The sequence below is a fragment of the Fundulus heteroclitus genome, chromosome 1 (assembly GCF_011125445.2).
Source record: "Fundulus heteroclitus isolate FHET01 chromosome 1, MU-UCD_Fhet_4.1, whole genome shotgun sequence".
NCBI lineage: Eukaryota > Metazoa > Chordata > Actinopteri > Cyprinodontiformes > Fundulidae > Fundulus > Fundulus heteroclitus.
In genome coordinates, this window is record NC_046361.1 from 10,777,237 (window position 1) to 10,804,074 (window position 26,838).

The window sequence follows — 26,838 nt, forward strand, 5'->3', positions numbered from 1 at the left end:
CTTCCTAAACAACAAGGTATTTTTTTTTTATGCTGTCACATTTGACATGTGAATACTTGCAACTGGTAATGTTTGCATGAGTCACCTAGAGGCCAAACACTGGTGATGTAATTCTCACCCATGTTCTGCTCTTGCCCAAGCTTGCAAAATAGATTATTGTGTGATGGAATTAAAACTCAGATAAAAGGGATTTGTATAGCACTCTCTTCAACCATACCAATGGAAAGTAGAGTGGAAGGAAACATTAGAAATAGGGAAAGAGGTATTGTGATCATTCGGTATTTGGGGTTTTGTGATTTGTCGTGTCTCTTATATTCATTTCCTTGTTGTTTATCTGTAGTTGTTGCCATTTTATATTTATTCCTTTGTGCATTAGTTCTATTGGTTCATTCTGTTTTTTTATATTTATAGAATCTCTGCTAGATTTTTCCTTGTGTCTCTAGGCTTCTCTGTTCAGCTCTGATGTTAGTTAGTCCCTTGCCCCAGTTCATATCTATCTATCGCTCTCTCTTCACATATCCCGTGATTATAACAGACCTGCAAATGTGTTCCTCACATCTTCCTCGGTAAATAAGCTTTTGTACTCACGTTGTGCCCTGCTGGTTCCTCCTGCTAAACTGCCTGCTATTTCCCGATTCTCCGTTGCTCATGTATTTCTGCCCTTTCTCCTTGTCCTGTTCTCCTTGTGTTATTTGTGAGAAAAAGGTTTTGGAGTGGCCAGGCAAGATTTCAGAGAAATTTTGTGGGATCATCTGACGAGGGTTGTGGAGAAGAGATATCATCCCAACCTGACAGGTCAGGGGAGCTTTTGCAAGTTAGAGTGGGCAAATATCATTTCATGAGAGCATTAAATATAAAAGTGGTTCTGCAAAGTGGTTCACAGCCCCTTGCTCAGAACTTAAACAGTGTTTTTATCTCCATCTATTAAACTTTCTTTTTTACAAGTGGACATGTTGTTGTATCGATCCTGATGATCGACAGTCCCACACTGCTGACCTGGCCAGGGAGTCCCAGGCCAGTAGCATCACAGTACACGTTTACTTCAGATGCACAGTCATCGGATGACTGGCATTCAGTCCTCTGACAAAGTTTTTCTTTTCTTTTATTACTCAGGCCAGCCACAAGCAGAGCAATGACTCTCTTCCTTTGAGGTTCGGTCAGCTGTGACATTGAGCAGACGTTTCAGGCATATTTCTGTCAGCAGTCGTTTTGCCCCACCAGATCATGCAATTTTTAGATATATACACAGGCTCACGTCACCAAATGATCAAAAACTGCTTCACATAGGTCAAACTTTATACTTATTTCCATTCATCTTTTCATTCGAAGCTTCACGTTTGGAAGATTTACAAGGCCTTCAAATAATATTCATAGCCTTCAAACTTTTTTCACATTGAATCCTGTTACAACCACAAATCTTAACAAATGTTATTGAAGGGTTAAATGAGCGACTGTGGCTTGATGGATTGAGTAGTCATCTTGCAATCGGAAGGTTGTGGGTTGAATTCCAGCTACCCCTTGTCACATGTTGATGTGTCCCTGGGCAAGGCACTTGTATGAATATGTGCATGTTAGTGAGTGCAATCGGGTGAATGTGGCTCTAGTGTACATCGTTTGGGGTGGTCAGTATGACTGGAAAAGCACTATATAAGTTCAGTCCATTTACTAAATGAAAAATATAAAAAAAATAAAAAACACAAGGTAGAGTTGTTATGTGGAAGAAAAATAAATTTTATTTTTTTCACAAATAAGTCTGAATACTGTTGTGTGCATTTGCATTCAGCTTCCTGTACTTTGATACTCCTCAATAAAGTCCAGTGCAACCATGTGTCTTCAGAAGTCTGCTCTAAAGTCAGCTCTAAAGCAAAGTCACCTGTGTGAGCTCAGACAGAACAGGGAGAAAATGTTTTGTAAAGGTTTAAAGCAAGGTTAGATCATAAAACGATATCCTAAACTTTGAAAATCTCTGTCTAAACTAAGAGGGCAGGCAAGGAGAGTAATAATCGGAGAAGCAGTCAACAGACCTAATGGATACCCTGGAGAAGCTGCAGAGATACACAGCTCTGGTTGGACAGTGTTGACAGGAGAACTGCAGCTGTGGACACCATCAATCTGACCTTAATGGCCACAGCTGAAAGATGTTCCACTTTGTAGTTTGTTGTAAGTCATGTAGAGAATATAATATTCTGAAGAAAATGCTCTGGTCTGATGGGACCAAAACCAAACTTTCTGGTCTAAGTTGAAAACACTATATATGAGAGATGGGAAAGTAACAGCACACACCCTTTACACACCAACCCCAATGTGAATAATGATGGTGACGGCATCGTTTTGCGGGGACATCCATCAAAGAGACGAAGGATGGAGCCAAGTTCAGGGTAAAACCTGTCAGAGGTTGCAAAAGACTTGAAAGAGGTTCCACTTTCAGCAGAACGAACCAAGTAAACCTACAAACAGAGCCTCAGTAGACTGATTTAGATCAACAGACATTATAATGGGTAAAAAGGTCCCAGTCAAAGTACAGACCTAATTCCAATTGAGAATCTGAAAAAAAAAAATATGTTGAGAGATGCACTCCATCCAATCTAACTGAGACTGAGCAGTTTTGCATAAATTCAGTCAAAATGTCCAAAGCTGTGACATAACCAAATGTTATTGCTAAAAAAAAATATTGCCACCATGTATCAGTTTACCTCCACCCCACATCCAAATGCAACAAATTACATAAAAAAGTCCATTTGAATACTTTAGCAAGTGAAACTGTAATTATGATTCCCACGCAAACGACGCTTCAGCCACTCCGCCACCTGCGCAGGTGAGTCCAGTTCTGTGTTCTCCATCAACACGCCAAGTCCGACGATCATGTGTGAGCGAGCGCTCCCACATGACGCCAGGCGCTCCGGCACATGACATATTTGGCTTTAAAGTGACGTCACGGCAACGTGGGGCTCGACAGGCAGGTCGTTCGTCAGTCTGAGAGAAGAGGAGCAGCAGGAGGAGACGGACCATCCTCCTCTCCTCTGAAATGACAAGCTCTCATCCTCCTCTCTCTCCAACTCCTCTGAAACCCTCATCCTCCAGGACTCTCCCTCATCGCGCTCCTTCTTCCTTCCTTCCTTCACTTGCGCTCATTTGCCATTATTTTTTTCATTCTTTTTTTTTTACTTTCTCTAAACCCCTCCCCAACCCTTAACACCTCCAGAGATGTGAGGAGATAATGAGGACCCCCTGCTAGCGCCGCTGACTTGGATCCTCCGTGCATCCTCATCTTTCGCTCTCGGTGTTTTTCCCCCTCTCTCTCTCTATTTCTCGGACGTTCATCTGCCTCTCAACAATGTAAGCGACGTGCTGTCAGTTCAACGATGAAGAAGCCAACTACTTGCTCCGTTTTCCCCGCATCTTATGTGTTCGCTCCTTCACCCGGAGGGAGGAAGGGATGATTTTGCGCGGAGGCAAAGTTTGAGGGCAGCTGTTCACCTGCCCGTCTCTGCTTTTAACTGATAACCAGGAAGAGAACAGAACAACAGATGAAGAACTTCTGAGCGAATTGACTGTTGTGCAGGCATTTTTTTATTTCATTTCTAGTGGGATTTGCCCGCCTTCTTGGAGGAATTCGATGTGCGCCACGTAGAAGGATATGGCTTAAAACAAGGATGCTGGCGTTGACAGCTGGAGTAAGGTCCGTCACTTGAGAGCTTTTCTCCCCTCAAGCCAGAATTTGCCCCAGACTTTGGTGGAAAGCCGTCCAAATGGGAGGATACCTGGAGGACTGAGGCGGATTAGTCAGCCGAGATAAAATGTGGATGAAAAGGAGCGCTGCGCGCAGGTGAGACACGTTTGCTACGAATTTAAATAGCGTTTTGGAGATTACATTTATCACTAAATTCTTGAATAAACTGATGTTTTACCCTTTATTTAAACATAGAAAAGATTTGACACCTCTCTTCTCAGCATGTCTCAATTTTGAAGCCTACGCCACGGCAACTTAAGTCTATTGGAATTAAATATGTATTCGGTGTTTAATCTATTCTAAATAAAAAGATTATTGTGGAAAACATATGTCAAATGAAATATATTTCTGCAACCGAGTATTAACAACAGGGAATATTTGTGCAAAAATATGTGTTTTGAGAAGAAACATATCAGAAATGTTCACGTTAATGACGCTAGGGGTCGCCAACAGCACAGCTCAAACGTTTCAGACGCGGCCAGAGACGCAAACGCACGCGCACAGAGCCTCAATGTTGGCCCTGGCAGCCCCGCCCCCCTTGTGACAGCAAACATATGGAAAACGCAAATATAAATTAATTTGAAGGTAACCTTATAGAGGTTAAATGAACTGTATTTAATCGTTCATATGAAAGTATATAGGTTGGTTTAAGGCTAAGTGTCCATGATGCCATATTTCTGAGTTTTACTTTTAAAGTGTCTTATTTGCAGATGAGGGCGAGCAGTTCACTGATCTGAGCTTAGAAGAAAAGAGTATTGCAGTATTGGAAGGGAGGCTCACGAGCTAGACTTGACTGAACCAACGTTATTTTCTATTTTTTGTTGTTTTATGAGAAATATTTCTATCTTCATAAACAAAATGGGAAGCAGGCTATTTAGTTTTCTTAACTTTCTTAGGAAGTGTCCAATCAGCAGACAAAATTTGCCCCTTTCATTTTTCACTGAAATGGCTGTAGATGTAAGTATGTGCTCATAAACGAGCAAAAATCTATTGTCATATAGGTTCTTTTACCACCCTCTGAAACTTATTTTTGCCTGGCATTTCAAATTCCTGCCTGTTTGCAGCCGTATATTTATTATGCATGACACACTCTCCACATCCTAGGCTGACCTCACAGGGTAATGGCAGTGCATGGTGACGGCAGAGCAGAAGATGCAAAAGATGATGAAATGAATTGGTTTCAGATGTGGCACGGTGTGGAGTTCTAATAGATTCCCTTTTTGAGGAATTTTATTGGCATTTGCTGGGAATGGGAATGCCCGGAGAACCACCAGCTGGGGTTATAGACTGCAGCAGCTGGTTATAAGTTGTGAGCCTCTTTGTCTAAAACGGTGGCTAAAGGCTAGTATTGTTTGTTCTTTTCAGACGTTATCAGTCAGTAATGGTGAATACATCCTCCCTGGGAAAATTCCTACCATCCACAATGTTTGTGTTTATGTGGAATAAAAAACAGGGAGATGTGAACTGTGAGCATGTGCGGAAACAGCTACTGTACCTGTTGGAGCAGATAAAGAACAAACTGCCCACAGAATCGAGATGTGTGGGCGTAAATGCTACAGCACAGATTTAGAAAACTCAAAAAAAAAAAAAAAAAGTAACTGATGGAAAGATTAAAAAAACTCCACACCACAGCTATATGTGATCCTCAATATTGTTATTCATTATGTATTCTGGGCAACTAATCTCATTTAGAGTCTCTGTAAAAATGGCTTGATAATTACGCCTTATCATAATTAGATACTGTACAGGCCCTGACTAGAGTGATGCTATTATTATTTCACTAAACATAGTATTATTTGTCATTTAATGTTAGGTACAAGAATTTGAAAAGGGCTTTTAGATATTTTTAATCAGTCTGTGTCAGACCTAGAGTGCAACTTTTGTTTTGGAACTCCTGTAAAACATACGTAAAACGCCTGAAAAGATTTACCATTTATTTTTGCAGCATCATTGTAGTGCTCTGAAATATTTTGGCAAATTCAGTCATCTTGGGGTCACCATTTTTGTGTACCAACTATTACATGTTATCCGTCCGCCAACCAGTTGTTTAGGAGGCATTCAAGAAAGCTTTTCTGTACTACCACAACTAATTCAAACTAATTCAGTGGGAGGATGAAAAGGTGAAAAAAAACAACAACACTTCAAGCACTATTGTTAAATATGGTGGGGGATCTGTGCTGCTGTGGGCCAATTGTATAAATTGATTAACCATAGCGGTACTAACAACTGTGCTATCCGTGGCTTGGTAAAAAGAAAAGAAAAAAGAAAAAGAAAAGAAAAAGCAATTACTACTTGACATGAATTTTCTTCCCCCAATGAATAGTAAGGTAAGGTTTTTCTCAAGTTTTCCATTTGAGGTATACAACTTGAATAACAGATTATTTTATTTTAAGGCTTTCTACACATCTTTACTACAGATGTCAATAAATATGAGCATCTGTAGACTGAAATAAACAAATAATAATAAAACATGCAAGTGTATATCTAGGCCGATTTGATTATAAGATAAGTTTGCAACTAGTGTGGCAGAAGGGACATCGCTGTAGCACATATGGTAGGTCTCCTTTGCTGTTGATCATCAGATTGTAATTTATTCTTTCAGCACTATTCATAGGACACTATAAATAGGGCAGTTTTCGATAATTTTAATAGGAACATGGGTGCATACTGTAACTTGACAAAATGTGTTGTTTGCGAGGAAAGTTTGTCTTCAATTTCTTTTGTGGACTGTTCAAATGGAAAACAATTAAAATCAGTTAGATTCTGAACACACCGTCTCATTGTAAATGAAATCCTATATACATGATAGATTTTCCCAATGGAAGATAAATTTAGGTGTGATCCAAGATGAAAGCGGCTGTAATTGTGTATAATTTGAGTTTACTGAGCCACCATTCATCTATGCCAGGCTCTGAACCTCGGTGCTAAATCTTTCATGGACGTCACACCGTTTTTTTTGCTTCCCCGCAGAGATCCCTCATCCCACCAACACTCAGAAGATGCTATCAGGCTTTAAATTACTGTGGCTGCATAATATAACTGGCAGAGACACCCGTTACCTCTCCCAAGGACTTTTCTTTCAGTAGAGTTGTCTCCCAGAGGTTACTGCTTCTTAGGGTGTCTAACTATATCAAGTCTGGGTAAATATTAAATTTACCCAAACGTTGGTAACATGTAAGAAAAAGGAGGAGCGTTGTTTTAACGATCTATGAGCTGAGAAAGCTCAGACACTATGTCCTCGTATCAGTATTCATGGGGAGCATGTGCTGAGTACGCTGTGTTACCGCTGCATTAAATTGTGGTTTGTGTCTGACTAATGGTCTAATTCTGAATAATATAACTGGCTTAATGAACAAGGGCTCCTAATGCACAAAACAATTGCATAACATCAGCGGTCTGCAGCTGATGAACTTTATGTGACCCACCTTTTTGTTCTCAGAACCGGCGTTCACAGGAACTCTGGGGCCAAACATGGCACTTCTGTATGAGGGGGGCATCAGATATCCAGATTGTCCTATGATTTAGGTGCTGTCTTAATAGCCTCCATGAGGGTTATTAACTGGGCCTCTCTGGAGCGTGATTAACCTAATTTGTGGTGAAATAGGCTGTGTTGCTTCTCTGAGATCATATCCTCTGGAGGCGTGTGTGTGTGTGTGTGTGTGTCTACATGAGAGTGTGTGTCTGTGAGAGTTTGTTGTTAACACCCTGTGCTCAGCAGTCTGTCAAATCCAGGCGGACCAGGACAGGTTGTCTCTGTCTAATAGTGAAAGACCCAAAGCAGACGTGTCCAACCGTGCCTCATTTGACCATGCCAGAGATTCCACGTTGGGAGAAAGACACAAAAACAGGATTTGTTGTTAAGGCTACTGATGGCAAAAGGAGTGAAGCATAAATTACACAACAGTAGCTTGGATTGTGGCTGTGAGTAAAGATAGATTAGAAGATTTAGATCATGGCTGCTGTTGGGGTTCCCTCTCCTCCCTGGACACATAAATGTACATTGGATGCTTTAGTTGAGAAGATGGAGTTTGTTTTTATAGCCTTCAGAGAACTCATAATGTCTTAGCTGTTAAAGTTAGGCACTGTGACCAAAGAAGAAAATATTCCGTAGCATCAATTATATTAATTTCCGTCTTTATATGACTTGGATCTTTAAAGTTCAGTAGACCATGGCGCTGAGCTGTAAACCTGGAAATAATGATAGGGTCGGAAAATCTTTGACGATTGTATGGAGCAGAATTACTTTTGAACCCAACAACTCTCAACCATAGAGATGGAAAGCCAAAGCACCAACAAATAGGTCCCAGGTTTTAAAATCAGTAGGTGACTAGAATCAGAGCAGCCCTAAAATCCTTACTTTTTTTTTATATATGATGAGCCCTATTAGATTGCACAGACATCAGCCTGCCATTTGGGGTTTGTTTCTGAGGAAAGTGGGCTCATTTTTAGAATCAGTGAGATGGTTGAAATTAAATATGACTATATTTAAATTTAGGTATTCACAATGCAAATCAGCAAAATTAGGCATAATTGAATGTATCTCTGACCACTAGATGGTGGCTTAAAATATAATTCTTGGTTTGAATTTGGGAATCATCTACAATCATCCACGATCATGATCTGATGTTGAATTTTTGATGAATTTTTTTTTTTAAATTAGAGTGCTCATTATTTCTCACTGCCAAAACTTCAAGTGACTAAGGATAATGAACAACTGCAGAAATAAAATTTCTTCTTCTTTTTTTTGTTTGTTTATAAGAGGACTGTTCGTTATGTAAAAAAAGCCAGAATCATTAAACACAAAGTTTTTCCAAAAAGTAGTAATGATAATGAACATGGTCATTTCAATGCCTCCAGTGCCTTTAGTTTAACACCATGTTGATTAGTTGAGACTGTTGGAGGTTTTATACTTTTTTTTAATACATGAAACAGTTTAGATGTGCCTCTGTGTGTGTTTGCATAATTATCTGTAAGACCATGAGTATACATCCCTCCTTTTGTCTTAACTGCTTCATGCCCTTAAATTTGCTTAAAAGACCCAGATCTGCAGCTTGACTGCATCAGCAAACCGCTATCAATGTACTGCTGATGTTAGATAAATCTTGCGCCTGATTGGCAGCCCTGACAGTTCCCACCCTGCAACTTGTCGGGGTCAGATCCTTTGGTGTACTACACATGAAACCTGGTCATGAGCTGGTTTCAACTTTCATACCCCTCAAAAACTACTCCTCATTCAGAGTCATGGTGTTTCCAGAGAAGTTACACCTAAAAACCAAGCACACACTGTTCATCCAGTAAAATATCATCCTGTGAGTATTGACTAAAGGAAGATCGACTCTGATCCAGTTGAACATTTTTAACAACTTATCAGATAGCCCTCCTCTAAAAAGCAAACAAAAAAAACCTGCACCTGGGTTCGGCCACCTTTGGTCAAAACTGTAATCGCCGTCTTGTCTGGTTTACGCAAAATGAGAAGTTGTGTCTTCTTGTTGCCATTACCCTGTAAGCACATCCATCCTGCAGAGTAACGAAATTACCAGCAAGGAGCTTATACTGTACCTGATTAATGTAGTGAGCTCTTCCTGGATCAATAGCGCTTCTATAAAGGATCAAATTTATCCTTCACAGCCTTTTTCCATTAACTGGCTCGGCACAGAGAATCTCACAGCCCGACTGAAATGCTTCTTTATAAATGCTTTATTTTGTTTTTACCATCTAAGTGGTAACTGATGTGAACTGTGGCACAGGGCACAGTGAAAATTATTACATCAAAGGCCTTTTATAATTGGAGCAATTTTCCAGTTTTTCTGTTTTCTTTTTCACCCTGTTTCTCCTAAGCCTTCTTCTTTCTGAGCATGTGGGTCATATACACAGCGCCGGAGGACACTGTGCAGTGGGAGTAATTAATGGGATGATGCAAGACCCTTGGCTGTTGCGTCTTGGACCCCTATTTAACCAAATGCAACAATATATTCTAATCTCCCCGTTTTCTGTTGTTTTCACTTTTTTAGTTTCTTCTTTAAACTGTTTTCTGGTCTCAGCCACGATTTTTACACTGTGGCCATAGTAGCAGCTGTTGCAGCTTAGGCCTTAAGGCTTAGATGTTGTCCGGGTCTATTTATGTGTGTAAACGCGCGCGTGTGTGTGTGTGTGCATGTGACTTGAACTCCACTGGGACATTTGGAAGATTTCTTACAATATTTACCTCCCAGTGGCCTGCTCCACAGAAGCAATCCATAAATCTCTGAAAGTCACGGAAAGCCAACCGTGGTGTTTATCCGGGTAATACAGGATATCCACCTAGTTCAGATCAGCTCCTGCCCCCCAGAGTCAGTTTCTGCTGCGCAGCTACATGCAGATGATATTTATCAATGTAAAGAGATAAAAAATTGTCTTTTAAGTTCTGCGTAGAAAAGGTGCCTTACAGCACAGCAGCCGATTTATTAGCAAAGATTATTCCAGTTCACAACAAACCCTGCAAATCTCCCTGACCTTTGTTGAACTCTCTGATGGTATCAGAGATAAGTTAATTTTGAACACATCACACCTGCAAAATCCCTGATCTTAAAGACACAACATGACACGATAGATACATAGTACTAAGGGGACAAAGGCACATATTCTTCTTTTTCAGGGACAAGAAGACGCGTGTAAATCCATCTTTTAAAAAAATTGTTCACTTTATAAATCCTTTCTCAGATAGAACACTTCAATGATATGCTGTATTTTAAACTCTCCACTGGCTAAATGCTGGGAAATGTCAGCAAAGGCTTTAAACACTTGGCTATCTGTAAATTGTGTTACAGGCATTTAGAAATGTTCAGCCCCGTATCAGAGAAGCACCATGGGAGGGAGAAAATGCCCATTTATTTTGTTTCATACTTCTAGTTCAAATCTTCTATTATTTTCTTGGGATGGTCTTTAGAGTTTAGCAGTGTGTGTGTGTGTGTGTGTGTGTGTGTGTGTGTGTGTGTGTGTGTGTGTGTGTGTGTGTGTGTGTGTGCCAGGCATAGGCCAGTTGCCAGTAACAAGGCAGACAGAGGTTTTAAAAGTTGTGAGATTAAACAGCTGAAATGTTACTCTTTCTACTGTTTAAAGTCCTTTAGATGAGAAGCCAAAGGAAGGCTTGTAGTAACCAGATATCTACCTGGCTGTATGGAACATAGAGAAAGCATGATTAAGATCTCTGACTGGTTATGTGTCTCAGGACCGCATCTTAATGTGCTTTTCTAGGTTTGAAAGTAGAGATCCAGAATGCTACATAGGGGCAAAGATACTTGTTTTTACTGGATTGTAAATATATAGGTTTAATACTACTACTACTACTACTACTACCACTACTACTACTACCACTACTACTACTACTACTACTACCACTACTACTACCACTACTACTACCACTACTACTACTACCACTACTACTACTACTACTACTACTAATAATAATAATAATAATACTCCTAATAATAATAATCTTTATTGTTATTGCAACATACATTACATTCCAATGAAATTTGTCCTGTGCATTTAGTCTGTGATTTTTCTGGAAATGTAAGTAAGAAATGCCCAAGTCCCTTTTGAAAAACTGCACATGCGCAGGACCACCTTACCCTACGTTTATGATAAGACCGCTCCTTAGACGTGTACATGGTTTGCTTCTTGCGACTCTCATCCATGTTCAAACTCTACGATGAGAACAGCAGAGCTACATGAACGGCAAAGTTAATCGTATACATAAACACTAGTGCCCATGTGCAACCAGCAAGCAGAAACTGACATGGAACGTGCACACACACTACCTTGACATGAATGATTGGCATGTGGGACAACCAACAGATAAGGAAGAGAGAGGGGCGTGGGCAGGACCAATCCCTGCGTTCGGTCCGAATGGTAGGGATTTTTCAGAGTTTTTACAGGCCTGCAGCTTTCACTGAGATCTAATTTCTTAATCTCCTTTTTCTGAATACATAACGTAGTAACTACTTTCAGGATGGATGGACCATTTCACCCATTATAACAAAAAAGTGTTTCTGAAATGGACTCTAACTTTAACCCATCTCTTAGGGAAAGTGGGCTGCCACCGCGCAGGGCCCGATGAGCATTCTGCAGCTAATGATCTTGCTCAGGGACCTAGTGTGGCAGTCTGTGGAAGTTGAACCAGGAACCTTGCATTCTCTCCAGGATGCAATCACCCTGCTCTCTAACCACTAGGCCACCACTCTCCCAGAGTGATATAAATCAATTATAAAACATGTTTTAAGGAGAACTCAGTTTGATTTGAGGAATCTTAGGCACATAATAAACAATTTAACTACGCAGGCCTCACATATGTACATGGATTCTGTCAGATAAGAATTATTGGATGACGAGAGAGACTACAAACAAGCTTTAAAAGTAGTGGATAAATGGCTTAGCTCATAACATCAATGCACAACATGATAATTCCAGGCACATCTTGGTATTTTAGCAACGTCAAATAGCAGATTCAAGTTCATAAATTATCTTACAATGAACAATTTTGTCTAAGAGATGTACAAAGATATGCATGCTTCATCGCACCTTTTGTTAAAACAATGCTATAATAATTTATATCATGTACATAGGCACATGTCTAAAGGGCTGTAAAACTAACGACTGATTCTAAAAACCATTAACCAGAAAGTACTGTGTACAGATTGTTAGATTGGCTCATTTTCACCAATTCTTATCATCTGCCAATTTTTCGAATTGGCTGTGTAATCTATCTTGTTAATGACAAAGCAGTAAAAGCTGCAAAAAAGGGTTGCAAACCTATCCATCCATCCATCTTCCAGCACGCTTATCCCTGCTGGGGTTACGAGGGGTTGCTGGTGCCTGTCTCCAGCTGTCAATGGCCAAGAGGCAGGGTACATCCTGGACAGGTCGTCAGTCTATCGCAGGGCAACACAGAGACAAACAAAACAAACAAGGATTCACGCACACACTCACACCTAAGGACGGTTGCAAGACTAAAAGGCATAATATTATTATTATTATTATTATTATTATTATTATTAATAATAATAATAATAATAATAATAATAATAATAATAATAATAATAATAATAATAATAATAATAATAATAACGCCATTACAGTGTTGATGAATGATAAAGCACTGCTGCATTAAAATAAGTATTATCTGTTTTTTGATGACCCCTGCAATATTAGGCTGTATGTGAAAAATATTGGTGGGTAAGAAAGGTGCTGAAGAGGCTGGGGATGTTGTAGTGGTTTGAATGTTGTAGCATAACAGATTTCCCTGTTCACATCAAAGGGGTTGCATTACCAAGATATGTTAAGGATTGCAGAAATTTGTACTGAATGGAGATCTAATTTCCTTGAGTGAAAACTTTTGAGACAGATTAAATCTAAAGCACCACTTCATGAATGTACTTAAGCGTTCCTTCAGTGACACCAAAGGGAGTATATTTCCATCCAGCGCTGTGGGTAAGGTGCCAGTTAAACTGAGTTTTAAATGGAACAGCTGAATAAGGCATTCAGCCGTGTGATTCATAAATATCCAGTATGCAGTATTCGTCAAAGCTAAGGAGAATTACTTTTAGCATTTTGCATACTCTAACGTTTTCGATATTAGTTTATCTTTAAGAATTGGTTACATTGATTTAGCTAGGACTGACCTTCCATATATTTTTTATATTAAAAAAACTAAATTCAATCAGATAGGCAGGTCTCCAGGGACACATATTTGCAAAAATGTTATTTGGGGGTGGGATGTATGGTAACATTGGACTTTAAAAGTGCATAGCTACTTTATTTGACATTTTTTAAATGTATACGTCAGTAACTCACTCTGGCTGCATACAAAGTTTTTGTGAAAGATTATCATGTCGTATTAGTTGTTATATGGGTGTTTTATGCTTCATTTTTGCTCAATTTGTTGTTATTATTTATAATAACAATGGAAGTATGACACAGCACATGTGCAGGAAGCAGCTAAGGGCTATTAACATCCCCCGGAAAACTGTGGAAATAATGAAGAAAGGTCCAAGATCCAGTGGAAAAAAAACCTGCAAACAAATATATGATTCCAAGAGGGAAAGGACTGGAGTAGCGCTGGGAATACAGTATGAACGCTGCTGTTCACTGAAGCTGAAGCTAAAGTGACATGAATAAACGTCCTTATTAATACTGTGACAACTGTAATTGCAATTATCTTCTTAGCCTCTACAGTCTTAGTACAAACAACATTATAAATAGATTGATTGATTGGTTCTTACCCTGTTTGTATTTATGAATGGGAATTTTATTTGTCTATGTTCTGATATGAGGCTCTTAGAGTTGCTGTAGATCGGTTAATTTAATTAATTACGGTGGGTCTTCAATCACGACGAGCTGCCGCTTTACAGCGAGACATTGCAGAGGGTCAGGCTTGGTCTGACATTATTTATTAGTGATTTATTAGTTTTCTGCTTTCTGATAGTTCTGCAGTACTGCCTGGAGATGTCGCCATGTCTGTTTAATTCTGCTCATTGCTGGCGTTCTATTTAGACTCAAAAAGGACTATCAACACTCTATCTGGACAGATGCTTGGAGTATATAGCCTTATTTTATCATTATTGAGCATGCTCATGTTTATTGAGTTGAAGTTTGAATGTGATGTGAGCTGTGCAAGCACTACACAGAATGCAACCCTGCTCTATCCTGAATGTCCCAAAGGTTTACAACACTATCTATTGAAGCTGTGAGTGGAGAGAGACAATGGCTTCATTTATAATAACACAACACTTAGCCATCTAACCACTCTCTGGTTAAATGCAGATGGTGGCTGACAGATGGTCAAGCTGTTACAGTCGTTTCCAAAACTCAATGTGGATCTCTAATATCTTTGGCTCAGATTTTTTTCTCAGTATATTTGGAAATGTTTTGTTTCCAAGTTACTCCAAGCCATAAACTGTATCACCCAGCACTACCAGCATAATACTTATACTTATAGCTTTTACTTTTACTCAGAGCCTATCGCAGTGTTACATTGTCCAAGAACCCTGGCTTACATTGTGGTTTCAAATTTAGATTACAGGTAGCTCCTTATTTCATTTTATTTAAGTCTTGTTTTTCTACAAAGAGCAGTCCCCCCCCCCCCCAAAAAAAAATAGTCATACCGTAGATTAAGACTTCAAATTATTTCCATTCAACCAAGATGTTTCTTATTGAAAAGAAATCAAACAAGCATTTCTCAAAAAAACATAAAACATTTTATGATGAGTAAAGAACAAAAACAATGTGTTTTTATTTGTTTATTAAAAGTGGCATGCCAAAAACTATCAACACCCTTCTTTACAGTCACATGTAAACTTGTTTACCAGCTTTTTGCCTCTCTCCACTGGTATTTTAATGACTTATCTTTGGTGTATGTTCAATGAGATCCATTTGATCCCGTTTAACCTCTCGGCAAACTGTGGCTTTAGCTACAGGATGCAAATAGGCAAAAGTCAGTGAAAAGCCTACAAGAAATGCTTAACCTTTTTCAGGTTAGTCACATTTACTTCTTTGATTTCAGGCGAAGGCTTGTTTTTTTTTGTTTTTTTTCTGTTAGCAGAGTTTAAAACTTCCAGTATCCACTCATTGTTTTGGTCAGGTGAGCAGCTACAGATAGGGCAGGGGCTGAGTGTTTCTATTATTGCAGCACTGCTGCTGGAGAAATTGCGATAAATTGGGCGAATATGAATCGGTTAGTTTATATTGATTTTGATGCAAGTGAGTACCTGTTTTTAGTATAGATTATATGTAAATATTGATTATTTTTGACAACCTTATAATGTCAGACAGACAAACAAGTCCTGTTTACAATGTCTTAATGTGAATAGGTTTGCTGAAATGCTGAGGTAAGGTTAGCATGTTTACTCTCTGTTTTAATATGAACATATCTTATTGGAGTTCTAATTAAAACTGGAAAAAAGTTAGAATTGTGCTTTAAAAACTTAGCACTTTGCTTTGACCAGTTTTGATGACTTGTGCTTCAACTGCCACTGGTCACATACCTCTTCTTGGACAGGTAGACCAATCTAGGCACAAGCATAACAGGCCGTGTGATAAACAGGGAGCTACATCAGCCAATACACTCCCTCCTTTACCTCCAACATGATTGTAAAAAGTAAAACATCTTAATTGTTAGGAAAAACAGATATTTTCTAGATCAGTGAAATAATATGCATTACTTTGTTTTGTTTTGCAAACCAGACAACGGAAAATTGGAGGCTTTGATCTTGAAAAATTGGGTATACAAAATGCTTCTGCACCTGGTGTTGGTTCCCAAGGACATCCTCATTTGCTGTGAATAGGACAGATTAATGACTAAATTAGGGAGCTGTATGTTCAGCTGTGGCTAAAGAAATTTAATCTCAATTGTCAGCGCTTCATCAAAACTAAAAAAGTAAATCACTTGTGAACAGCGTCCGCCACATGCATAGACTCCCCATGTAAAGATTTGTACAGAACCTTAAAATACAGTAAAATCTTATATTACAAAAGTATAACCTCATGCTGAAAAAAAAAAAATCATACCGTTACAGTGGGGAAAAAAGTTGAGTTTAAGAAATAATTGTTTTTACTAAATGCCACTGGGAGGAGAACCTCGGAAAGATAAAGATCTCTGGGGACTATACATCCCATTATTCATCCCTTGGTAGTTCCCATGAAACAGGTAAAGCAGAAGCATTTTCTTAATTTAGTCTTTTTTTTTTTTCTTAATTTAGTCTTAACCTTTTAAAGGGTAACTTACACACCAATCAACTTTTTCTGCCAATAAACTTTTAACATGGTTATCTTATAGTACTGTCTACATATCCTGGTCATTATTTAGACAAATTAGTCCATATGTGTTGAAATTCTGCTTTTGGGTCTAAAATCGTCAGTATGGCACCCTCCCAGGGTTAAACGGTGGTCTTGCAGTGAATTTCCATTGTTTTCAGTTGATGAGACGTAATTCTGATATAGTGACGTCGTTAGCGTTTTGCCACTGTGGGTTTTAAAAGCTGTTCTGTCTTAAAAAAACAAACAAACACAAAAACCACAGCTCCCTCCATCTTGTGCCTCCATAGCGAGCACTGTTGTATGTTTCAAATCCTCTAGCGACTGCTCTTCTTCAAAAAAGTGACTAGAGACAAATCTACTAACTTTCTATGTGTTATTGCCGAATTTACATGAAAGCAACCAATCGTTCTGCCGTTAGTGTCTTGAGCCGGGAAGGGGCTGGTGTGAGACTGTGGTGAAGTTAGTATTACGCTGGATATTGGATATTGGCACTCCATGGTATCAACAGCCAGCCAGCAGACAGAGAGCGGCAGATCAGCCTCTCTGTATCGGCTCAAACAGGAGGCAGATGGTGCTGAAGGCGCGTATCACTAATGTCCACTGTCCAACCTAGAACTAACCTCCACCTCAAAAGACAGAACGGTAACTAAACTACCAGCATAACTGTGCTCACTCTCCATGATTCAGTATGGCAAATCAGGCTAACAGCTGCTTTCCCCCCCATCCTGAGCACAGCCCACTCCCGTTCCCATGTATTGCCGCTCACGTTGGTGGAATTTTTCAAATTTGTCTGGGAGCGGAAATATGCTTTTACATAGAGTTACACTTTAAGTTCATCCAAGTCTGTAGAAATTTTTATTTGTCCTCCACAACTTCTGGAGTTATGCCACCTAATTTACACCGCCAGTTTTGTCCACATGAACTGCGTCTCAAGGAGGTGTGTTTTGTTGGCCAATTCAGTCGTTCACGTTCCGTTTTGCAAAAGTGTGCATGCGGCATAAAGAAACAGCAGCAAAACTGTTCGAAAGCAAACTAATTTTTACAAGCATAAGCTGGGTTAATTGTGAACACAGAGGAAATAATTGTTGCAAAATGCTATATGAGCTTTTAAGAACAGCTAAAAAGCAAAGTTTTAGACATTCTTGCTAGTTTCTTCTTCTGCTACCAGTTGTTGGGTACAGTCAGATTTAATCTGCAGTGACATCTGCTTTTTAAAATCGGAACTACAGTAAATGCCATGCACCTCAAATTAGGGGATAAAATTGAAGGCCCAATCTTCTATTCTGAATTCTCTCAAGATACCTGAACCAGGAGGGTATATCCATCGCAGAGTCAGTACTCAAAGTGGGGCAGGTGTGTGCCGATCTTTAGAAGACAGGGAATCACTACAAGAAAATAGCTACTCACCTAAACCTGCCGATGTGTACTATCAGAAAAAAAACATACGTTTTATCCAGATGGATCTGTGACAAAATAGGCTGGGCAAGGATGCAAGGCTATCTTGCTACCATGCATAGTGAGGAGAATGGTAAAAATAAAATCCAAAGCTGTTAGACACTTGCAGCAAAGGTTCACATCTTGGGTTCACCAAGTCTTCATAACAAGAATTTATTTTAAGGCTTTTGTCGACCTCTTTAAGAAAGATATTTATACCTGGGAAGAGCACAGTAAGGATATTAACAGAGGTGCTTCTGCCATTTATACTTACAGCAAAATAAAACATTGCTTAATCTATTTTTAATTGAATTCATTCCAGCCTCAATTTTCAGAAAGTTAGTCTCAAGAGATTTACTGCTTTAAAAGTTGACAGTTTTTTCCATCATGTTAGTCTGTGTATGCTAGGATCAGTTTGCTGGTCAGTTTGTATCCTCAGTTTGACGGTCACTGAGATATTGCCACAGCACAGATAATTGTAACCCCACAGAGAATTTAATTAGAAATAGAGTTAAGGGAGAAGTGATGATCAGAATGTCAGCTTGGTTGTTATGCTGTTCTCGTCGCAAGTTGGTTTGAAGTATTAAATAATAGCAATGGCTATAATATATTGTATTTCAAGCTTAGCTTGATCAGCAGCATCTCCCAGTAATAGTGGAAAAGATTTAAAATGACTGAACAGCAGCCCTGATCAGTTTGATTTTGTTTTTGTTTTTTTCAGCCCGCTGCTGCCATTTGCCTGTCCTCTTTGTCAAATGTACACACAAGGATCAAAAGCTTGCATCTGGCTTCTGTCTTTCTCATATCTATGCTTAAAATACATCATGAACAACTGATAAAATGCCTCCTGAACAAGTAGACCAGAGACACTAAGAACTAGAACCTGCTTTCCAACCACAAGCTAGAACTGGCAAAATGCTGAAGTACAAACTAACATACCAACATTTTTATCAGATTAAAGTGATTAAGAAATGTGCAGTTGCATACTCTATGTCTAGATCAAGGGTCACCAACGTGGTGCCCCGCGGGCATCAAGTAGCCCCTGAGGACCACATGTGGTGCCCATGAGCCTGTTCTAAAAATGACACAACGGGCCAGTGAGCGGCATCTACAACTTCATTTTATTCCGTTACTCTTCCTGTTAATTCACACATGCATTTATATAGATTTAAAGACGACAATATCTATAAAGCAAGACAATTTTTTTTTTTTTTTACAGAAAGTTAAGATGAACTCTTGACTCTTTTAGTTCAAAGGTCAGTACTGGTAGCCCTTTGGACAAAACACCAAGAAGTTGCTCTCTGTTTCAAAAAGGTTGGTGACTCCTGCTCTAGATGTTGTAGCTGGTTTTATGGAACAATCTTAATTACTAGATTTTCATTGTTTGTCCATCTGTTGATTGCTTTTTAATGAAATACAGAATTAATTATATTAATGCAGTGGTCTGCCTCAGTTCTAGAGAAAGCTCTTTTTATATTCAGCGGTGTAGTGCTGCTTTACTACAGTCTTCCCTTTCTTTTTATAACATGTCTGCTGACCCTGACCTGACTGGGTCAGACTCTTTTGAAGCTACATTCTAAAATTAATGGGACTGAGAAAGGCAAAACTGGGCTGATATCTTGTCCTCGTTTTCTCAATCTGCTGCATTTATTGGAAAGAGAAAAAGTGTCACAACTCACTGAACCCAGTGGGGTCAGAGTCAATTCCTTAAGTTGCAAACTCATGTTTTCTGTGAGATAACATTGTAATCACCACAGTTTTAGAAGTATTTTTAAATTGCATCAATTAGGATTAATTGACTGTGCATCTCCACTGTTTGTTTCTTTTAAAGGATGAGGCAGCCTTTCAGGTCTATAAAGCTGCAACTATTTTTTCCAATATAACACAAACTCTTTCTATTAATGAGAGCTTTGATTTGTTATCTTAATGAAACAGTGCGGTTATATTATGGTAAGTCATCAGTCTTAGGTAATCAAACAGTGCATAAACCTATCTGTTTACCACTCCACAAAGCAGTGATTAGGTATGGAAGAGTTGAAGAAAAAAAATGTACAGGCTTCAGCAATAGCATAATTTTAGGTTACAAATAGTTATAGGTATCTTTTTAAAAATCTTGATGGGAATATTAAAGAATGGGACTGTTTTCAGCATTGAACTACACCGAATATTTAAAAAAATGGTTTTAACATTGTTTCAGATTTTAACTGCCGCTCTTACACTTTAAAGGGGGCATATGCTGTTTTAATGCCTTCCTTTTCACATTTATATCATTCAGTTTTGGTCTGCATAAAGTGAAACTGCAATGCTTTGATCTGAATTCCTCGTTATTGTTAGTCCACAGGCCCCTCTTTGGCTCCTGCTCTGCGGGGGCATCTGAGAACAGCTCATTTTGGTAATGTGTCTTTAAATCTAAAGGAGACACTTAAAACCCCGTCCCTTTCCGGGGTCCCAGAGTGCTCCACTCCACTCTGTTCGGCCATTTTTGTGCTATACTAGGGAATGTTGTAATGAATTGTTTGGGTTAATACACCAAACAACCAAACATTTTTACTTATCCACTTGTAGCTTTGGCATGCTTCAGGTTAAACTACAAAATCAAGACAAAAAAATAAAATAAAAAGTTGTTTTATGCGCAAAAGTGGTAAGCCGAAGGTTGAATGTTTAGCAGTTCTGCAGCAAACACTGTGATGTAATTGTTCAAAAAATGTAATAGAGAATAGAGAAAATTCAACAGCAAGAGATATATCACCTAAACAGAATATAAAGATGTCTATACAGCTCCTGGACAGACTAAAGACTACACAAAAAAAATTATTTAAGAGCTAAAAAGTGGATTTTTAGCTTAGGATTTTTTTCACAAGATGTTGGGGAAAGTTTACCAGATAGATTTGCTCCGCATATCCATCTGGAAACCTTCCGTTGAAGTAATTTTGGGAAGGGGCGAAAATACTGGTTAGCTGATTGGCCTGTGTTGGTGATAGACGGGCCAAATGAACCAATCAGATTCGCAAACACAACCACAAGCCAGGCTACTCTTGCTGCTGCAGGTAAAGGCTCGTTAGCTCAGCAAAGAAATACTCTGTAATTCCGATAAAACTTGCTCGATAGCCATGCTAACGCTAGTTTCATCGGCTGAAGCCGCCATGTTCTTTAGACTGAACTGTCGCGCTTCTTGTTGCGTCACACCTCAACCCGCCTCAAAGCCAACGCTGATTGGACGTTCGTTTGGTGAACGGCTCCAAATTTTCTTTAACGGAAAGTAGCCAGACTGATCTGCGAGTGAAACCTTGAAAGCTCGCAAGATCAGGATGGTCTCACGAAGCTAGGGGAAAGTGTCCGGGCAACCAGAGTTTCCATTTAGTCCAAAGAATAACACAGTGACTAGAACATGACTGGGGAACCCAAAACCTTGCTTATTAACATAATTTCAATGAAGGTAAAGTTTTATATTTCTCATCTGTGGATAACTTTTCTTAACAGTAAGAAATTTACGTTTGAGCAAAATGACACTTTTTTGCTATTTTTTTTAAAGCTTTTTTGGTATAAAACCTCAAATACAGTTCAGTGTTGCTAGCGACAATTTCTCATAATTTGGAGAATTTATGGCTCGTTTAATTTTTTTATGCTTTCATAGCCTTTCATAGAAGTCTTTTAGTTTCATAGAAACTGAAAGACTCACCCCAGCCTTGCCTGTATTCCCTAATTGTCTCATCATGCGCCTGTTCTCCAGCCAATCTGCATCAAGTCTTCATCCTAGTTCAGCCAATCATTCTGCAAGACTTTGCTTATAAAGCTTTACATCCATGGATTCTCCTGCTCTTCTGCTGATTTTCGACCCACCTCCACCCCATCGCCTCCTTTGCGCTCTCAGGCTCCTCCTGGCTTCCTTCTCCCCTCTGGCCTCCACCACTAGTGTCCTGACCCCGGGGGAAGACTTCACTAATCCTAACGCTGAGAAATAATTACTGATTTATGTCAATATATCTCTCTAATTGCCTTTTCTGTCTGTGCGAGTCTATCTAGGTTGAATTACGTGAGGAGGTAAACGTATCATTGAACCAACAGGATGATTTATGAGGAAATCAAGTTTAGTTGTTTGTCTAAGGAGTAAAAAAGTCAACAAATAATGTTTTCAATAATATTTTTCCCAATGTGTGACATATATTTGGAATTATTTGGCGACGGTGGCGCAGAGGTTAGGGAGTTTGTCTTGCAATTGGCAGATTGTTGGTTCGATCCCCCGCTCTGTGACTGTCGCTGTGTCCTTGGGAAAGACACTTTCACCCGCATTGCCTGCTGGTGGTGGTCAGAGGACCTGGTGGCACCGGTGTATGGTAGCCTCACCTCTGTCAGTCTGCCCCAGGGCAGCTGTAACTACTAACATAGCTCACCACCGTCAGGGTGTGTATGTGAATGACTAAACTGTACGTAGTGTGAAGCACTTTGGAGGTCGTCAAGACTAGTTAAAGTGCTTTACAGGCCATTTACCATTCATAGTTACATGAAGAAGTAGAAATAAGTTGGTCAAACAATGCATTTCCATTTTTTTGCATCTTAGAAAATGCAATGTTTGGGGTTCAGCTGCTCAACAAACTTATTGTTGATGCCATTTCTCATTTACCTTGACCATCTTCTGCTTTATGATCCATTAAAAAGTCCCATCATATCTGGCTATAAATCCTAAATCATATGAATATCGTCTCTTTCTGGTTTCCTCTCCATTTGGTCATTTCAGATTCTTTTTTGCATGTGTAGTTTGTCTCTAAATATTGATGTGTATAGATACTGTCTTGTGCCTCAATTGCATTCAACTGAGGCGCTCAAATGCATCCTTACCTTTTTGCCAGGGTTCAATCTGCACTGCTATTTGCGTTGTACTCACAGTGACTCATCTGTAAGGAGAAGTGTCCTTGCTCCTCGGCCTGAATGTTATCAGAGAGTTTTTCTGCCCCAGAGGGGCGAGACTGCCACACAGCTCCTTCACCGTTCACTCTTTTCTTTCTCCATCTCTGTTTCTCTCTTAGGGCAATGCAAATGCATACTCCATGTCCTTCCATCTCTATTTTAGGAATCTGCTTCCTAACGTTGACTTGCTATGCTGGGGGCTGAATCAGGGAAGGTGGAATGAATGGGTTGCAATGGGCAACACAATGTAAGAGCCCTCACATGCACACTACTGTCTTGGGTGTATTCTATATACACCATTCTTAAAAGATGAAAAATATAGTTGGATCTACTCCTTAGTGGTCTGAATGTGTTTCGCCTAAAAAGAAGACATAATCCATCCTCAAATCCCTTGAAGGCTTTTGAGGGAAGCCGTGACAGGGCTGAGCTTTTTAAACAACTTGGCTATAAATAACAGCTAACACAATGAGGTGCGGACTACCGCAAAAGGCTTTTTCATCTGGAAACATGTCTGATTAACCAGACAAGGTCTAACTCCTATAGATCTTCCTCATACAGTAGGTCAACTTTTTATGAAATTTCACTTACATGCTGTCAGCGAGAAGGATGTGAAGTCACTGGATTGTTAAATTGCTGTTTCAAAACTTCTTATTTGCCGTTTGTGCATCACAATGCAAGATTTTACAGAACTAGAAAAGTCCATATATCACCGAGACAGAGCAGAGCTAAGTTTGGGGCGTTTTCAAAGTTTTGATGGATGACTACCACTTTATGGCGGCAGCATATGATTGAGGGCAGCACAGAAACACACACGCAAACTCTTAGTCGCTAAATCGAACTTATGCACACAATTTCCGTGAACAGCTGCATTGCTTATGGGTGTGAGAGTGGATGAAATGCTTGTGGCAGGCCGCATGTCTATTTGTGTCACATCACAGTAGGAACGTCCTGTCTTCATGTTTTGTCACCATGTTTTGATCATGGCCCTTTTCCTAACTAATAAGTTAAAATTACTTTATGACGCCGTTTCAGGGTGCACGGTTCAATCACATTGTGGACATTTGTTGAAATTGTACCTTGCTTTTTGTAAGTGACAGCTGGGATAAGATAAAGCCCCCACTGACCCATACCCAGACGAAGCAGATGCAACAAAGCTCAATAACTTATAGGTGCTACAGTACTGTGCAAATGTTTTAAACCTACTCCATTTACTTTCTTTCTACGGAGCCAGGCTTTGTTGTAATATTTTAAGATGCCCTTGAGTAAAGTTAATTAATAGCTTCTGAAGGTCTTTTAAAATGTTTATTTTTTTAATTATTTTTTAGCCCAATCCTTGTACCTGACCATAAAAGCATGAAACACTGACGTTTCCAACTTACCAAACATCAGCAGGGGTGGAGAATAAAACAATACCAACAACAGAGTGGATGAGCGGTATCTCAAAGTTCCTACTTTAAGAACTCCAGCAAAGACCTGAGAGAAGCATCCTTCTTCAGTCGACCCTGCTATGTGCATCTCGATAAATAAACAGTATCATTTAAAAGTTAATTTACTTCAGTAATTTAATTCAAAGTTAAACTCATGTTGATTCAGTCTACAGAGAATGATATATTGAAAAGATTCACCTTTTTGTTAATTTCGTTCATTAAAGGAACTATACTAGATTCTGCACAAGTTTGAACCACGAGTGAGAAGAACATTTTAGTTTGAAGTGTAAGCCCTGCACCCAACAGTTTTTTTCGTCCATTTTATTTCTTTATGAAATAAGGCTTCATAGAGGGACTTTTATTGGTTTTCTTTTAAATAAATGGCTACATCTCGGGTAAATGATGTTTTTCTATGTGAATGGTCAACACTTACCTGCATGCCATGCTGTTCTGTTTACACACCCTGTCGTGCATGCACTGGAGGAGCTGCTGCTTAGCAACGGCTCCGCACATCATTGTGCCACTGACAGAGAAAAATTGTCTGGTTGTCTCTGGTTTGCAGTTTATTCCTACTAATCAATCTACTAATCAATCAGTCAAACTAATTAATCGCACAAGCAACTAGTCAATTGTTTTTTCTTAACCAGACAAAAATGTATTCTGGTATAGTTCATTTAAAGCTTAGTAATTAAAATAATAAGTACATAAAACTTTTGTATAAATTTAGAATACTGTATAAGACAAATTATTTTTTTTCTAAAACCGAAATATCATTTTGTGATATTGTGTTATGCCTTACCCAATAATGGGGATGATTTGACAGCTGTCCAGCAGGCAGTCACTGAAACCCTCCACACAGAGGGTAAGCCAAATAAGGTCATTGTTAAAGAAGCAGGGTGCAAACAGGCTGCTGTAGCCCTGCAAGTTATGGAAAGTTGAGTAGAAGGAAAAAGTTTTGCAGTGGAGTCGGTGCTTCAAGAACCACCACACTCAGACATAGCAAAGACATAGGCTACAGATGTTACAGGTGTCTCGTTTCTTGTATTAAATCACTCCTGGACCAGAGAAGTCAGAAGACCCTAGTTTGGGCTAAGGGTAACAAGGACTGTAGTGTTTCTCAGTGGCCAGTTTTTCAGATAAAGTTTCACATTTTTTAAGGAGTTAAGGTACCAGAGTCTGGAGGTAAAGTTGAGAGGCACAGTATCTAAACTGCTGGAAGTCCAGTGGGTGAATCAATGTGATTTTGGGAACCAGGCCATCTGATGGTTTTGGTCCACTGTGTGTTATCAAGTTCAAATTCAGGGCAGCTGTTAAGCAGGAAAGTCATGCTTCCCGCTGAAAAGGTTTATGGAGATTTGTTTTCCAGCAGGACTTGGCTCCTGCCCACACTGTCCCAAGTACCCATAGCTGCTTTAACGACCATCATATAACTGCTTGATTGGCCTGCAAACTTGTCTGACCAAAATCCTGTTGAGAATCTATGAAGGTCAGGGGAAAGATGAGGGACAGCAGACCAAGCAATGTCACTAATGCCCCAGTTACCTTCTGGCCAAGTTCTTGCTAATGCTCTATGAGAATTACATATTTATTTACATGCAAAAATACTTTGCTTTCCTACTGTCACTGTTAATGATTTTCATAAGCACAAATACATTCATTGGAACAAATTGCATTTTAGTGACTGTCTGCTGTTAAGGACATGCCTGAAGATCCAATTTAAATGTTTTTTATATGATATATTGTAAAGACAACACTTGCTCATCTCTAAAGCTTTTTTTTCATGATTTAGAGATCAGAGTTTGGTGGCTTAACCAAAAGCATAGTCATATGAAAATAAATGGAAAAGTAGCCAAAGTTTACAAAAAAAAGAAAGAAAGCCAGAACAAACATATAACATATAACACCACTAAGAAAATCTGATTCGTTTATAGGGATATATTACAAAAAAAATCTTCAGTCTGTTTTTACATCACCCCACAATGTTTGTGTTATATTTTTTTCTGTGCTTGATGGCTTGTGTCCATCAAAGGTATTTTTTTATTTTTTTTTTATTTTGATTAGCAGTCCGTGGTTGGAGCTGCTCTTTGCTCCTGCCTTAGTGACTGCACAAATATGTTCAGACTTTTTGTATTTGATTTATTCGGTGACTAGACAGCCACCATTAAAACTAATCACTAATTGTAATTTTTAAATGGTAAATAAGTCTCTACTTTAAAAAGAGCAGGAATTTTACTGTAAAATGCAGCTTGCCAAATATATGTTCAGAAAGGTTTATTTTACAAGAAAAAATTATGAGTCGCCTACTTAATTCTTTACATGGTAAAACCAGAAGCAGAGCCAGTTTTGCTCGGGTCAAGTGCAAGATTAAGTAGTTACGCTTAAGTGTATATAAGTGGTTATGATGCAACGCTACAATTTCAGTATGACGGTTTCCCTGCAGTCATTTGATCTTTAAAGGGTTTTTCAAACAGTGCTGAGCACAAGGAAACATCTTCTTTCCTCAAAATGAACATTAGAAAGACACTGAAAACACACAGTTCTGTGTATCCT

General features: G+C 39.1%; 1 protein-coding gene across 1 annotated transcript in view; it reads left to right on the forward strand.

Moving 5' to 3' along the window:
- Positions 1 to 3,025: 3,025 nt before the first annotated feature.
- Positions 3,026 to 26,838, forward strand: part of ajap1 (adherens junctions associated protein 1) — a 70,300-nt gene continuing 46,487 nt past the window's right edge. The window contains exon 1 of the mRNA XM_012866737.3: positions 3,026 to 3,826. Within this exon, the coding sequence (XP_012722191.2) occupies positions 3,798 to 3,826 (29 nt within the window). The 5' untranslated portion in view covers positions 3,026 to 3,797. The remainder of the gene's footprint in view (positions 3,827 to 26,838) is intronic.